A 15487-nucleotide genomic window follows, 5' to 3' on the forward strand; every position below is an offset into this window, starting at 1 on the left:
ATGTAAATCTGACTGTCTTTCTGAATGTTAAGACTGACAACGGATTTGCCCATGGAAGTCATGGCGATGACAACTGGGAATCAATGTCTACGTCTATCCACGATTAATGAATTTACTTACGAAGGATCGGTGCTTGACTGAGAAAATTTTGCCAAGAGTAATGCATACGAATGGCGACCCAAATCCACTAATGAAATTTTCAGGATTGATTTCTCGACGTACCACATTTAAGTGATTACCATTGCAGGATCAGAGGTTAATAGCTCACTGCAAATACGAAATGCTGGTATGTTAACGACCAGTGTAAGTGCCAGAATGTTGAGTGCAAGCATGCAAACGCGCATGCGTTGTGTTGTACAGGAGACGGATGTCAGTTTGTGGGATGGAGTTCCATGCCTTTCGCACTCGGTCGGTCAATACCGTGACAGTTAATTTTGACTGAACAACGCTGACGTCGTCGTCCGATGATGTCCCATACGTGCTCGGTCGAGACAGAGCTGTCGATCGAGCAGGCCTAGGAAACATGTCGACACTAGTGCATGTCGAGTTACGACAGCGGTATGTGGGCGAGCGTTATCCGGTTGGAAAAAAAACCCTGGAATGCTCTTCATCAACTGCAGCACAACAGGTTGTTGGCGACACCCCAAATCACTTTCGGCTTCCCGACCAGAGTTCGGTCTATACTGCGGAGCTTTACGCTGTTCTCCAGGCTGTCCACTACATCCGCCGCCATCAGCGGATACAGTACGTTATCTGCTCCGATTCTCTCAGCTCTCTCCTCAGTCTCCAAGCTCTTTACCCTGTGCACCCTCTGGTCCACCGGATCCAGGACTGTCTGCGCTTGCTCCACCTGGGGGGCGTCTCGGTGGCGTTCCTCTGGCTCCCGGGACACGTTGGTATCAGCGGAAATGAGGCGGCCGATATTGCAGCCAAGGCTGCAGTCTCTCTTCTCCGGCCAGCTATTCAATCAATTCCCGTCGCCGATCTGCGGAGCGTTTTATGTCGTCGTGTTACTCTTTTATGGCACGCGCATTGGTCGACACTTCCCCAACATAAATTGCGGGACGTGAAAACTCTTCCTTGTGCTTGGACCTCTTCCTCCCGAACGCGTCGTCGGGAGGAGGTAATTTTAACTAGACTCCGGATAGGGCACTGTCTTTTTAGCCATCGACATCTTTTAAGCGGCGATCCTCCCCCACTCTGTCCCCACTGCTCTCAGCTGTGGACGGTAAGACGCCTTTTAATTGAGTGCCCCTATTTTAATCCGTTACGCGCCCGTCTACAGCTGTCGCCTGATCTATCGTCAATTTTAGCAGATGACACGCGATCGGCCGATCGCGTTCTTGAGTTCATTCGTGCCAGTGAAATGACGTCAGTCATTTGAATTTTTTTTTTTTTTTTTTTTTGGGACAACCAACCCCCTTCTGTAGTGGATTTTTAAGCCGTCCTTCTGCTTTTAGTTTCTCCAATTTTATGACTCGTTCCCATTGCTGCTGGTTTCCGTTTTCGTTTTTTTACTGTTTCCTAAGTCACAGACCGGGCGCTAATGACCGTAGCAGTTTTGCGCCCTAAAACCATAAAAAAAAGGTCGAATCACTAGGTTGACGTACAAATTTGCAGTCAGATTGCGTGTGACAGCGACGAGAGCGTTCCTGCTGTCATGGGAAATGAGACCCCAGTGTGTAAGTCCAGGTATAATTTCTGCGTGTATAGCACGCGAACAGGCCCTGGGGGGCCACCTCCGAACCAACACAGGGCCATCACTGGTACAGAGACAGAACCAGCTTTCTTCAGGGAACACAATAGACCTCCAAGCCCGCACTCCAGTGAGCTGATGCTCGACACTACAGACGTTGCGAACTGCGCTGTTTTGGGGTCAGGGCGTCTGGCTCGGAGCTGTCCTTGAAGTAAGCCATTTGTAAGAGTTCGTTGTGTCACTGCGGTATCTCAAGCTGCTGCTGTGGATGCAGTACGATGCGCCAGGGCCATACGCCGAACATGTACTGTCTTCCCTCTCGGTACTGTCTCCTTATCATCTTGCGACCGTACATTCTCGATACCACCGCTGCACATTACTGTCTTACTGCAATATCGTGATGGAACATCTAGTTTTCCTGGCCCTATTACACGACCTCCTTCAATTTCAGTGAGGTGTTGATAATGGCGACTTTGTCGCCTTAAATGCATTCTTGCCTGACGCCAACTTATCACGTTCAGTCTCTAAGGTTAAGAACGCTCACAACCGATACAAAGTGTATTTAAAGTAGTAGTAGTAGTTGATGTTTTAAAAGAGGAGGTGGGAAGGGACCAAACTACGAGGTCATTCGTCCATTGTTACTAATAAAACAATGCCGTAAGTGTGAGAATAAAACGGACGACACATACAACACAAACCGGAAGGAAAGGAAAAACCACAAGAACGAAGGAAAGGCAACGAACCATAAAGGAACAAAAGAGGACAAGAAAACAACAGACGCTAGAAACAAAAGAGAGAAAAACAAGAAACCAGATTACAGTGGCTGCCCGACGAGAATAAAAAGGAGAAGCCAGCCACTCTGCAACACATTAAAACTTCCACCACAAAAACACTAGGGTGGACACAGACGGACAAAGGACATGCGCTAAAACCTACCTCACGGATAAAACCTAAAACTGAAGCTGCTGTGGAGGCATTGTTGCCCAACACAGAAGGAAGGGTGCTGGCAAAGTTAAAAGTCCGCCGCAGAGCGGCTAAAAGTGGGCAGTCCATTTGTCATTTGGGAGCCACAGCAACACTGAGGTGGGTCCTCGCGATGGAGCAGCTAACCGTGCGTTAGCCACGTAAGGCCAATGCGAGCCGGCAGAGGACACCTGATTCACTGCGAGAGGACTAAATGGAAGACTTCCACACATTCATCGTATCCTTAATGATACGCAGCTTGTTGTGCGTACTATTATGCCATTCCGTCTCCCAAAGCCTGAAAACCCTGCGGCGTAAGACAGAACGCAGGTCAGTTTCGGAGATACCCATCTCCAGAAGCAGTTTCCGCGTAGCCTGTTTGCCTAGCCTGTCGGCAAGTTCGTAGCCTGGTATTCCGACGTGTCCAGGGGTCCACACAAACACCACTGAACGACGGGATCATTCCAGGGCATAGATAGACTCCTGGATGGACGCCACCAGAAGAATGGCGAGGGTAGCACTGATCGATAGCTTGTAGGCTGCTCAATGAATCAGTACACAGCAGAAAGGATGAGCCACGGCATGAGCGGATGTGCTCAAGAGCACGAAATATGGCCGCCAGCTCTGCAGTGAAAACACTGCAGCCAACTGGCAAAGAGTTTTGCTCAATATGTCCTCCATGAACATATGCGAAGCCTATGTGACCATCAGCCACCGACCCGTCGGTGTAAACCACTTCAGAGCCACGGAACACGTCAAGAATCGAGAGGAAGTGACAGCGGAGAGCCACAGGGTTAACGGAGTCCTTAGGGCCACGTGAAACGTCCAGACGAAGCTGCTGCGGCCGAAGCGTACACCATGGAGGCGTACGTGATCGTACCGCAAGTAGACGTGGTAAAGGGTAGGATTCCAGTTCGGAGAGAAGGGACCGCACGCGAACTGCAATCGTTAACCCCGACCTGGGCCGCCGATGCGGGAGATGCACTGCCGCGGGCGGGAAAAGGAGACGGTAATTCGGATGCTCAGGAGAACTACGAATGTTTGCAACGTAACAGGCGAGCACATGTGCACGTCTGATCTACAGTGGAAGGACCCCAGCCTCCACTAGTACGCTGGTCACCGGACTCGTCCTAAAAGCTCCTGTCGCTAGTCGAATCCCGCAGTGGTGCACAGGATCGAGGAAATGCAACGCCGAGGGAGCTGCCGAAACATATACCACACTCCCGTAGCCAATTTGTGACTGGGCAAGGGCTCTGTAGAGCCGCAGCAGTGTAGAGTGATCTGCACCCCAAACTGGTGTTGCTCAGGCAACGGAGGGCATTGAGGTGCTGCCAGCACTTCCGCTTAAGCTGACGACGATAAGGAAGTCAAGTCAATCGAGCGTCGAAAACCAGTCCTAAGAATGTCTCCACTACAGTGAGTGGATCGTCATGAAGGTAAAGTTCTGGGGCCAGATGGAACGGTACGACGCCGACAGAAGTGGATGACACACGACTTTGCAGATGAAAACTGGAAGCCGTGGGCTAGAGCCCATGACTGCGCCTTGTGGATGGATCCCTGTAGGCGAAGCTCAGCTACACCAGTACTGGAGCATCAGTACGAAATGCACAAGTCGTCTGCATACAGAGAAGGTGAGACGAAGGCCCGACAGCTGCTCCTAGACCGTTAATGGCGACTAAAAATAGAGAGACAGTACAGAGCCCTGCGGGACTCCATTCTCCTGGATATGGATAGAACTATGGGAGGCACCAACTTGGACATGGAAAGTACGGAGCAACCGGAAGTTTTGGATAAAAATCGGGAGTAGGTCGCGGAGACCCCACTCATACAATGATGTCACCAGGTCGTGTCGTATGCTTTACATAAGTCAAAAAAAGACGGCAACCAAGTGTCGCCGTCTGGAAAAGGCTGTTCGGATGGCGGACTCGAGGGACATAAGATTATCAGTGGTACAGCGACCCTGGCAGAAGCCGTCCTGACATGGAGCCAGTAGGCCACGTGACTCCAGGACCCAGCCCAACCGCCGACATACCATACATTCCAGCAGCTTATAAAGAACGTTGGTGAGTTTACCGGAATATTGGTGCTCTCCTGCCATTGCGATGGAAAGATGACATCGCACTAGAGCCGGTTGAAGACGACGGGGAGATGTCGCTTGTAGGCAGATGAGAAATGTTTAATCATATGGCTGTGGATCCATTCAGGCCCAGGAGCTGTGTCGGGTCAATGAGCAAGGGCACTGAGGAGCTCCCACTCTGTAAATGTGGCGTTATAGGGTTCACTGTGGCGTGTGGTGAATGAGAGGGCGTTCCCTTCCAGCCGACATTTGAGAGTGCTAAAAGCTGGCGGGGTAGTTCTCCGATGCAGAGGCTCCAGCATAGAAAGTGCTCAGCAAAGTGCTCAGACACATTCAAAAGCACCTCTTCAAAAACAATTTAATTAAAACTGAGACGCGACAGCTTGATGGACTGTCCCCAGTTCTCTTTAGTTGCTTGTTAGAGGGGTCATCCGAGAATGGGGAAAAATGAATTAGCCGGGAAAAGGTTTCTGAAAAATGTCCACATCGGTAGTGTAAAGAACGTTGCAACAAGTCAACTGCCTTGCATTCGCCTGTGATCTGACAGTCTTAAACAGAAACAGTTTCGTCTCCAAATTTCTTTCGAAAACAGAAAATAACCAGCATCCGAACTGCATCTTACCACCTAATGATACAGCGTGGTGAAACAGAGAAGGTGAAAAACGTTAGTAAAGATGAAAAAAGCAAAAAGGAGCCGATAGCGGGAAAGATAAGATGGCTACTGGTTTTCGTAGAACGCATGTCCTATACAAGAAAAAGAGTGTCTCGTTGAGTTAAGCTTAAAGCTTTTTGACACCGTGATCAAAATGGAATGTCTGTATGCAAGTGAATGTCTCAGAATGGCAGGAAAGGTTGAACTGCAGCAAGGCGAGATCCTTAAGAAATAATGGGTTCTAACATAACAGACTAAGAGGACGATAGGATAATTAAGAAATGGTGTAGTTAATAAGAAACGACGGCCAAAGTTTTACATACATTTGGTTGCAGTAGGCAACAGGCCTACAGATTCCGATAAATGGATTAAGATGGTAAGGAAGAGCGGCGAGAACATTAGGCAGCATCAGGAAGACATCTTCACCGATTACAGCACACATACACAACTTCGAGGGCTTACGCAATGAGCAAGAGCAGGGGCAGGAAAGCGGCTGGACGGAAGAAAGAAAGAAGGTAGGCGACGCGAGAAAGAATGCAACGCTTTTGGGTTGCAAAATGTGCTGGAATGTGACATTGGACAAGCCCACCCCTCAAAATCTTGATTGTGTGGCATATGTAGGGTAGTCCGATGGCAAGGTTGTGGGAACAAATTAACCTGTTGGATGTCCTTACTTTTACGTTCGAGTCATATTTAACGCACTTTTCATAATACAAACTGACTGCAAGATATAATCAGAAAGTATTAAATAATGGTCGTCTCCGACGGTTTTTTTTCATATGATATACATACATCAAAGCACAAACTACGAAAAATGCGGGGACGGAACGAGGCTGGGGTCGAATGTCTAACTTTCGCCAAGAAAAGCCCATTAGTTATTTCGTGTAGTTCCTAATGGCGCAAAAACGAGGGCTTACAAAATCTGTCTACACAGCAGCTACAGATTTATGGCACAAACGTCTCAAAAAGAGGCAAGTATTTATATTGGCTTAATTACTGCCAAGTAAGCTCTACAATCGATTTAAAAGTAAAGAACTATTGTGTGTAATATTTCGGATCAGAATCAGCGCTGTTTTATAGCTTAGGGTGTAAATTACACACCCAGTTACATTTGGTGGAAGCTTATTTTCAGTTATATCATCTATGCACCAATCGCAGCATTTTGTTATCAGAATATTTCCATAAACCTATTAAGTTGGTCGTAAAGCATTGGTTAAAGACAATAAAATCGCACTCCGTTTTCTGATGCGTAGCTCGATCGATACGCAATACCTCTGTCCGCATTGGCATCAACCAACACACATGGTTTAGAAGACAGCTAATAATACGCACTGTTTAGAAGGTTGTACGTCTGTTTATATATTTTTGCTTTTGTGTTTTTAAAACGCGGTCACTTCTTTTCAGTTCGTCGTCCTCAAGAAAGTTTTCGAAGAGAAACGTGAATGAGTTTCAATTAGACCTAAATAACTTTGGTAATTCGTTTGCTTACTGGAATACCAGTTAACGACATTTTGTTGAAAAACCAGTAAAAACCATGCATTTTTAAAAATATTACCGGCATGAATGTATTTTAGTATAGAAAATACGAGGTTACTGATATGTTTTGTGCTACTGAACAGTCCGAATTTTGCGACTAAAAGTATTATCATAATTTCTTATTAACACATGGCAGCAGATTACTTGATACCGAAAATAACTTGTGTGTTTCAATGGTCGTATCTGCATTAACAGCTGCCAAAGAACTAGGCCTAGGTTTTCAAATAATGCTGTAGTAGCCGTTTCAATAGTGAGCGTTACCTAGCAACGATGCACGTAATTTTATGGTATTGGAAGTTTGGAGGCAGATTATCCCTACATTTACATCTAAGAAAAACTTTGCGAAGAAGGAAATTATCTCTCGTCAGAATACAATCTTCGTTAAATTTAAGCTTTCGATTCAACAAAACAGACAAAAAGAATGGAAACGAAAATAGTTAACGTGGCGCTGTGATGCTCACCATCTGGTCCGTATAGCATTAAAACAAAAAAGAACAGAGACAAATGGCAAGTTCGTGAATTTCGAGATCATTCCATTAATTACGCAAGTCCCGAATTTTAAGTATGATACTTCGAAGTTTAAAAAGATAATCTGGTTCAGCCTCCGCTCCGCGTGAAATCATGGTTATGGTCACTGACTACTGTATAAAGTAGCCCTACGCCTAGGTCAGGTTGCAAGATAACAATCTGGTTGAAAGTTGGCGAAGCCAACGAACTTAAACGTGAAATTAAGGTCGTTGTAACTGACTGATCCGTAGCTTACCCTCATATCAGAGTTAGCGTCTTGTTTTCTTACCTTTTCAAAATAAAAGATAAACTGTGGAATAAAAATGGAAAAGTGTAATTCGAAAACATACAAGTCTCCGACAAATAGTGCGATGATTATTATGGATATAATTAAAGCTGATAAACTAAGAAAAATAAAACAGGGTGGGGGAGACAGAGTATTTTTACCGGCTTAACCAATATTGTGAGCTGCACAATGAGCACGACACAAAATAAATGTCAAAATCGTCACTTAGGGCCCAATTTATTACGCTATTGTTTCCGATCTTAATATGAAAGGTTTAGTTATATAGATACAGTAAAGTGGATTTAAAAATTTTTAAAGCGTATTTCAGTCAATAAAAAGTCATACATACCTTCATATTATTTTCGACGAGGTATTCCGAAGTACATAACGTGTAGACAATATATGCTCGTAGCACTTCCCATGTGGTTTTACTCTTGAACGATGCCTCTGGATCTTCAAAAGCGAGGTCCAATGGATCTTTCGGATATTGGCTTTCTGATTTCTGGACATCGGTGTCAAAACCAATTGCACTCGCAGCGTGCGTCGATTTGAATTTTGGTGTTTCAAGTGAATGTGCTGGTATAGACAACCGAACTAACGAGGAATTACCATTGCCGTTGTGTAGCGTTTTCCGTAACTTTCGCGACAAGCTACATAGTATTACAGATCTCAGAAAAGCCATCCCTCGAGATAATACTATATGAGAGCTATGCCTTTAACAGCCTTAGCTAGCGGGCGATATTTGTTTACGTTTAAACCTTCCGGGCGCGCGCCTGAATCACACTTTATCTCACTCCTCGGCGCGATCCACACACTTCTATTGACTTCATCCACTGGCGCAAAGGTTAAGACTGAAAGATACCATACCTCTGTGTCGTCACATCGTATGAGAATTTTATGTGTAGACGCCCACATATCCATTCACCTTCAGGTTTTTGTAACGTCTGATAAATAAATTATTCGCTTTCTTCCAGATAAAAACTACTTAATGTTGTGTTTGAAATATTCTTTATACTGTTTATTTTTTTCAGTATTCATAATAAAGCCGTAAAACAATTTAGTTTTGGTATCGAAAATTCTCATATCGTTCGTCTCCATTGTGATTGGTGGATCTAGGAGGTGTGTCCCTGTAGCCATTGCTATTGGCTAAAAGCAGCCTTGAAGTGACGTAACGGTGATAATGAAGTTAAACATCCGTAGTATCGTAGTCACGAAGAGAAAAAAATAATGGATTGGAGATGTCTGTTGTTCGAAGGTTGTAGTACGTAAAATGTAAATGTCAATGAAAAAGATACGCTTTATCAGTTAGTACTGCAAGTCATGCTGTTAAACATTTATGTTCGACGAAGTAAACCTAAGAAGACACTAGCTGTTTTTCACCCAAATCATTAGCGCAAAAGTCCACACATGGAGCCGATATGTATGATTATTTATTTCAAGAAGAAAATTTGGTTTAAGTGTTGTATTTACGAAGACTGTTTATGTGGTTTGTCAGGGAAACTCGATGAAGTTGTAAATAAACACCACGACGGTATCACTGATACATTATGGGATGGAACATCGACATGTGCATCTAAAATAAAGTCATTACACGTAAATAGTTTTGGTGAAGATATTCAGGCTTGTAATGTTAGCAATGAAAAGATCCAAAGACTCAACACCATTAAGTTGAAACTGGATGGGTATGTTTTATCGGCACTGACAGCTTCATTAATCCACTCAAAAATTTATAGAAAGAAATTCGCAGAGAAGTGCAGTCTATTCTTAGAGGATAGACTGAAGCAATCCCATGTGAAGAGTCCACTATGCGTTATAGTGAACCTCATACCAGCGAAGCGAGAGTTACTTGATTACCGGTGGTAAGAACACGCGCGTTGCGTAAAGCCAAGCGAAAAAATATGTAAATAATTAAATTTTAACAGGTTAATGTATTTTATGTCCCGTATATAGGAATGACAGAATGATCACACTTGCGACGGAGAGGAGGGAACTTGAGAATGCAATGTATTGGTTATCAACATTAGGCGGTGCCTTCTCAGCCTTGGGTGATGAATTTCAGCACTGTGTAAGTACTGATACAGGTTTGTAAACGATGCAGTCTGGTAGTTTGACAGGTTGACGGTGTCTGGAACATAGCAACTCTGAAGAAACTTCCCATACTAACTTTCTATTGTTCGACTGTTATAATCTTTGCGGCTATGTATTTTCACTTACAAAGTGTGATAGTAATATGGGACTTCATGAACTTTAGTGTAAGATTTATGTAAATGTGTTTGATGTGTAGCCTAACAGCATAGCATGGATGAGCTTGTAGGCTGTTGTTGTGACTTAAGTTACCATAATCGAAAGAAAGGTAATGCAGTGTTAGCATACAAACTTCATATATTGAATAGTGTCAAATGGGACATAAAGCTTCACATATTCATTGTATAGATGGGTGCCAGTCAGCCAATGAAAATTTCTCCTAACGTTCAAAGTAGGCTTTTGACACCATGCTTATTTAGTAATCTTACTCGTGAAGCCTTGTGTATTCATTCGTTACTTGCATCAAAAGAATACCATAGATCCATCTCATTAGTTACACCTGCAGTTTGACAGAATATTTGGACTCGTGGATGTAAATTCTATTTAGCACCTATGTTACAAAACATGGCTGATTAGTGTAAGGGGGTGAGCAGTGGCTACCTCCCACCCCACCCCCTACCCCTGCAGAATAGTTGTTTGCTTCTAGCATAGGATGATGTCAAAATATATAAAGTAGGCCTAATTTAGAAGTAATTTCCATAGTTAATGGTATATGTAGTCATAATCTGTTGCTAAAGAATTAGACTGAAATGGCTCCATGTGTTTGGTAATGTATAAGACCCATTCTACATCACTAAAGGTTCACCTTCACCATGAAACTCATGCGAATGGCTTTTCTTAATGATAGGGAAGTTGAGGGTCAACTGAAATTGCTGATACCAATGTAAACTTTGTCCCATAACATGATGATGATGTGTGTGATGTCATATTTGTACAAACAGAAAGGGAACACTATTTATTTTGCATCATTATTGGTTATTGGAATGCAGATTGTAGTGACTGTAAAAAAGCTTGAGGTCCAAGGTAAGTTGGGAGGCGAGAGTTTGGCTGAGAGTTGGCGAAGCCAGTGATTGCGAATATAAAATCTTACATGTGGTAACATACAGGTCTGTAGTGCAGCCCAACGCTTGCATTGAGTGGACTGATGATAGCTTACTTGTGAGATTGGAAAGCGATAGTGACTGCTTAATCTAAATTCGATGGTTTTAACCTCTATGCAGTATCTGCTACAGGAGTGCCCAGTTTGCACCAAGGCTTCTCGAGGCTAGTTAGTGGTGACAAAAATCATTGCAAAGGGCAATTGAGCTTATTTAATGCTACTTTGATTTTTTTTATTTATTAATTTACTTTTGAAGTGCAACTACTATTCAGAATTGGCCCTACTCTTACTGTGTCATATGTGCATTGGCACCATTTTTCGACAACTATTTACTTACATAATTGAATATAATAGAGGGAAACATTCCACGTGGGAAAAATATATTTAAAAAGAAAGATGATGAGACTTACCAAACAAAAGCGCTGGCAGGTCGATAGACACACAAACAAACACAAACATACACACAAAAATCTAGCTTTCGCAACCAACGGTTGCCTCGTCAGGAAAGAGGGAAGGAGAAGGGAAGACAAAAGGATATGGGTTTTAAGGGAGAGGGTAAGGAGTCATTCCAATCCCGGGAGCGGATGGATATGTGTGTGTGTGCGAGTGTATACCTGTCCTTTTTTCCCCCTAAGGTAAGTCTTTCCGCTCCCGGGATTGGAATGACTCCTTACCCTCTCCCTTAAAACCCATATCCTTTTGTCTTCCCTTCTCCTTCCCTCTTTCCTGACGAGGCAACCGTTGGTTGCGAAAGCTAGATTTTTGTGTGTATGTTTGTGTTTGTTTGTGTGTCTATCGACCTGCCAGCGCTTTTGTTTGGTAAGTCTCATCATCTTTCTTTTTAAATATACTTACATAATTGTATTGACACATAGAGCTAAACATAGCTTCAACCCTCAGCCACAGTATTCCTTACACTGTCATGTGTGTTTCCTTTTGGTAGCTAACTAGAGACGACAATTTGGTGATTCTTGAGGCTTGGTACACTATTTAAAACATCAACTCTGTAAGGTATCACCAACAGAAGACAATACCTTTATATTTCAGTAGTAGATATTTGTTGAAGTGTACATTTTTATTATTACAACTGTAATGTTATGTTAAACATCATGAGTTAATCTGAATATACTAGAAAATATGCACATTTAATAAATATTACATTGCAGTTCTCGTAGTTTGCTGGAATAATTTGAAAGTAGTAGCACATTTCAAAATATATGTCAAACTGTTCATTCATAGTGAATAGTATTGTGTTGCAAAGATTCACCTCTAGAAGCTGTTTTGCCCCTTACACAGTATAATTCATCCATCTACCCATTCATCCATCCATCATATTCCATAGATCCCATCAGAAGGGAACACATTAAGCAATGTGGGCCGAGTATAGCTGTACATTAACAGAAGAAAAAAATAAAAAAACTTAATTGATATACAGTTGTTGTTGTTGTTGTTGTGGTCTTCAGTCCTGAGACTGGTTTGATGCAGCTCTCCATGCTACTCTATCCTGTGCAAGCTTCTTCATCTCCCAGTACCTACTGCAACCTACATCCTTCTGAATCTGCTTAGTGTATTGATCTCTTGGTCTCCCTCTACGATTTTTACCCTCCACGCTGCCCTCCAATGCTAAATTTGTGATCCCTCGATGCCTCAGAACATGTCCTACCAACCGATCCCTTCTTCTAGTCAAGTTGTGCCACAAACTTCTCTTCTCCCCAATCCTATTCAATACCTCCTCATTAGTTACGTGATCTACCCACCTTATCTTCAGCATTCTTCTGTAGCACCACATTTCGAAAGCTTCTATTCTCTTCTTGTCCAAACTAGTTATCGTCCATGTCTCACTTCCATACATGGCTACACTCCATACAAATACTTTCAGAAACGACTTCCTGACACCTAAATCTATATTCGATGTTAACAAATTTCTCTTCTTGAGAAACGCTTTCCTTGCCATTGCCAGTCTACATTTTATATCCTCTCTACTTCGACCATCATCGGTTATTTTACTCCCTAAATAGCAAAACTCCTTTACTACTTTAAGTGTCTCATTTCCTAATCTAATTCCCTCAGCATCACCCGACTTAATTTGACTACATTCCATTATCCTCGTTTTGCTTTTGTTGATGTTCATCTTATAACCTCTTTTCAAGACACTGTCCATTCCGTTCAACTGCTCTTCCAAGTCATTTGCTGTCTCTGACAGAATTACAGTACTCATAATAAACTATCGCTATACTGTTTAATGCTATTCATGATTACATCATCTTAAGTTAATCAAATAAATTGGAAAGAATGTTGCTGCTTTGGAAAAAAAAAAAAAAAAAAAACTGCAGCAGCTTCAGTTACTGCAGGTGACAGGGTGGTCATAAACAGTCTGAAAAGCTTGTAAGGGTGCTGTAAGGTAGATTGTGCTGAAAAATCATTGATAAGAAAAAAATTTGATAGTTGCATTGTTCCAAGGTAATTAACATGGAATTTATCCAGTCAGACCATTGTGCATGCAGTTCAAGTGGCCTGCCAGGTACATTTAGTGTCAGTTGTTCTCATAGTGCAGATGATAGTGCACAAGGCTGCTGACCCTTCGTATTGGGTTCAATCCCTACTACCGCCCCTCATCCAATTTTTGTATCACTCTCTTGTTCAGGTTTTAGAAACTAAATAGAGAACATGTTTGGTGACACAATCTCTGACAGGCCACTTGTATTTGTATGCGCAATGACCAGATTGGTTAACTTCAATGCTAGTTACGTCAGAAACTGCGCAACATATCAGATTTTTTTCTTAACATTTCCTTCTCAGCACAGCCTCCCCTGAAACACCCGTACAAGCTTAAGAGGCTATCTATGACCACCCTGTGTAGTTCCTGTGTATGTGCTGTTCACTGTTTAATATTTACTTTGTTCTCACTTGATGTTATATGGGGATTTGCTAAATATCTTCCCATCAGCGTACAGAACACAATTTTGAACTTTAGATAACAGCGCAAAGTCTACATGAAAATTATTTTCATATTTCATATTGTGATTGGCAAATAAGAGTTCAGCTGAAACTGATTTTTCTTACAAACACAAAAATGTTAAGGAGTAAATGTGTTGGAAATTGAGTGCTAAGTATTCCAAGATCATTAGAAAGGTTTCTGCTGGGTGTACAGTTATCTCCTTTACATTTATGGAATATGCTGTTAGTAGTTGGAAGAATATCCACATATTAAAAACTGAAATACAGGGTATTAATGTTCTGCATATAAGAACTGGAAAATAACAGGACCACTTGCAATATGAGCAGTATCATATCTGATGAAATAAATAATTTCTTTATTAATTCTGGTAACAAAGGACCATAGGACAAACAAAATGAAATTATAAATCAGATATTAATAAACATCTAGGAAAAAAAGGGAAGTTGTTCATGTTGCACAACAAACCTTAAACATCTGTATTCAAGTGGGCACAAACTGTTGTCACTGATGGTGTGGCTATAGAAAGTTTAGCAACTTAATATCACATTTCGTTATTAAAATTATAAATTGGATGAAACTTCCTGGCAGATTAAAACTGTGCGCTGGACCAAGACTTGAACTCGGGATCTTTGCCTTTCGCGGGCAAGTGCTCTACCAACTGAGCTACCCAAGCACGACTCATGCCCCATACTCACAGCTTTACTTCTGCCAGTACCTTGTCTCCTACCTTCCAAACTTTATGGAAGCTCTCCTGCGAAACTTGCAGAACTAGCACACCTGAAAGAAAAGATATTGTGGAGACATGGCTTAGCCACAGCCTGGGGTATGTTTCCAGAATAAGATTTTCACTCTGCAGTGTATTGTGCGCAGATATGAAACTACCTGGCAGATTAAAACTGTATTCCGGACCGAGACTTGAACTCAGGGACATTTGCCTTTCGCGGACAGGTGTTCTACCAACTGAGCTACGCAGGCACAACTCACGCCCCGTCCTCACAGCTTTACTTCTGCCAGTATCTCATCTCCTCTCCAAGTTCAAGTCTCGATCCGGCACAGCTTTAATCTGCCAGGAAGTTTCATATCAGTGCACACTCCACTGCAGAGTGAAAATCTCATTCTGGAATAAATTGGATTTTTACTAGTTGTTGTTTTCCAGTCTGCTTAAAGATAGCAGTAGTGTTGTCCCTGTTTGTGGCCCTATAAAGTGAGCATATGTAATTAAATGCACCTCCATGACTGGCCTTTAGAGGCCGCCTCACATCAGCGTAAATGGCACAGTAAGAAATGTGCCATGTGCAGAACAGCCCTTGGCCACTCTTATGTTTAAATGACTATTGAATACTTTCATGTTAGACTGTGCCTTAATGTACTCACAAATTACACGTGTTGTATTGACTACGTCATTCATTGTCTAAGTATTTTCCTTTATGTGTAAGCAAATTAAAAGTTGGTTGGTGGGAATTCTGTTATTGTGTTTGTGCAATGTTACAGTTTCCCTCTGCATAAAAAAGGAGACAAGTCATGTGCTGACAACTGCTGTCCTATTTATCTTGTACCCATACTTTCGAAAATAGCAGAACATTGCATGTATTGACCAGTTTGCAAACATTTCACCTGCAGTGGAACA

General features: G+C 42.6%; 2 protein-coding genes across 3 annotated transcripts in view; one reads left to right on the forward strand and one right to left on the reverse strand.

The window, feature by feature from the left end:
- Positions 1 to 8559, reverse strand: part of LOC126101115 (proline dehydrogenase 1, mitochondrial-like) — a 290120-nt gene extending 281561 nt beyond the window's left edge. The window contains exon 1 of one of the 2 annotated variants that reach the window (XM_049911797.1): positions 8067 to 8559. In XM_049911797.1, coding sequence (XP_049767754.1) covers positions 8067 to 8399 — 333 coding nt within the window. In that variant the 5' untranslated portion in view covers positions 8400 to 8559. The remainder of the gene's footprint in view (positions 1 to 8066) is intronic. The other variant, XM_049911798.1, reaches the window with a different exon arrangement.
- A 321-nt stretch (positions 8560 to 8880) lies between these two features.
- Positions 8881 to 15487, forward strand: part of LOC126101119 (uncharacterized) — a 57113-nt gene continuing 50506 nt past the window's right edge. Inside the window, exons 1-2 of the mRNA XM_049911801.1 lie at positions 8881 to 9576; positions 9668 to 9782. Of these exons, the coding sequence (XP_049767758.1) occupies positions 9125 to 9576; positions 9668 to 9782 (567 nt within the window). The 5' untranslated portion in view covers positions 8881 to 9124. The remainder of the gene's footprint in view (positions 9577 to 9667; positions 9783 to 15487) is intronic.

Source organism: Schistocerca cancellata, chromosome 9 (genome assembly GCF_023864275.1).
Source record: "Schistocerca cancellata isolate TAMUIC-IGC-003103 chromosome 9, iqSchCanc2.1, whole genome shotgun sequence".
Taxonomy (NCBI): domain Eukaryota; kingdom Metazoa; phylum Arthropoda; class Insecta; order Orthoptera; family Acrididae; genus Schistocerca; species Schistocerca cancellata.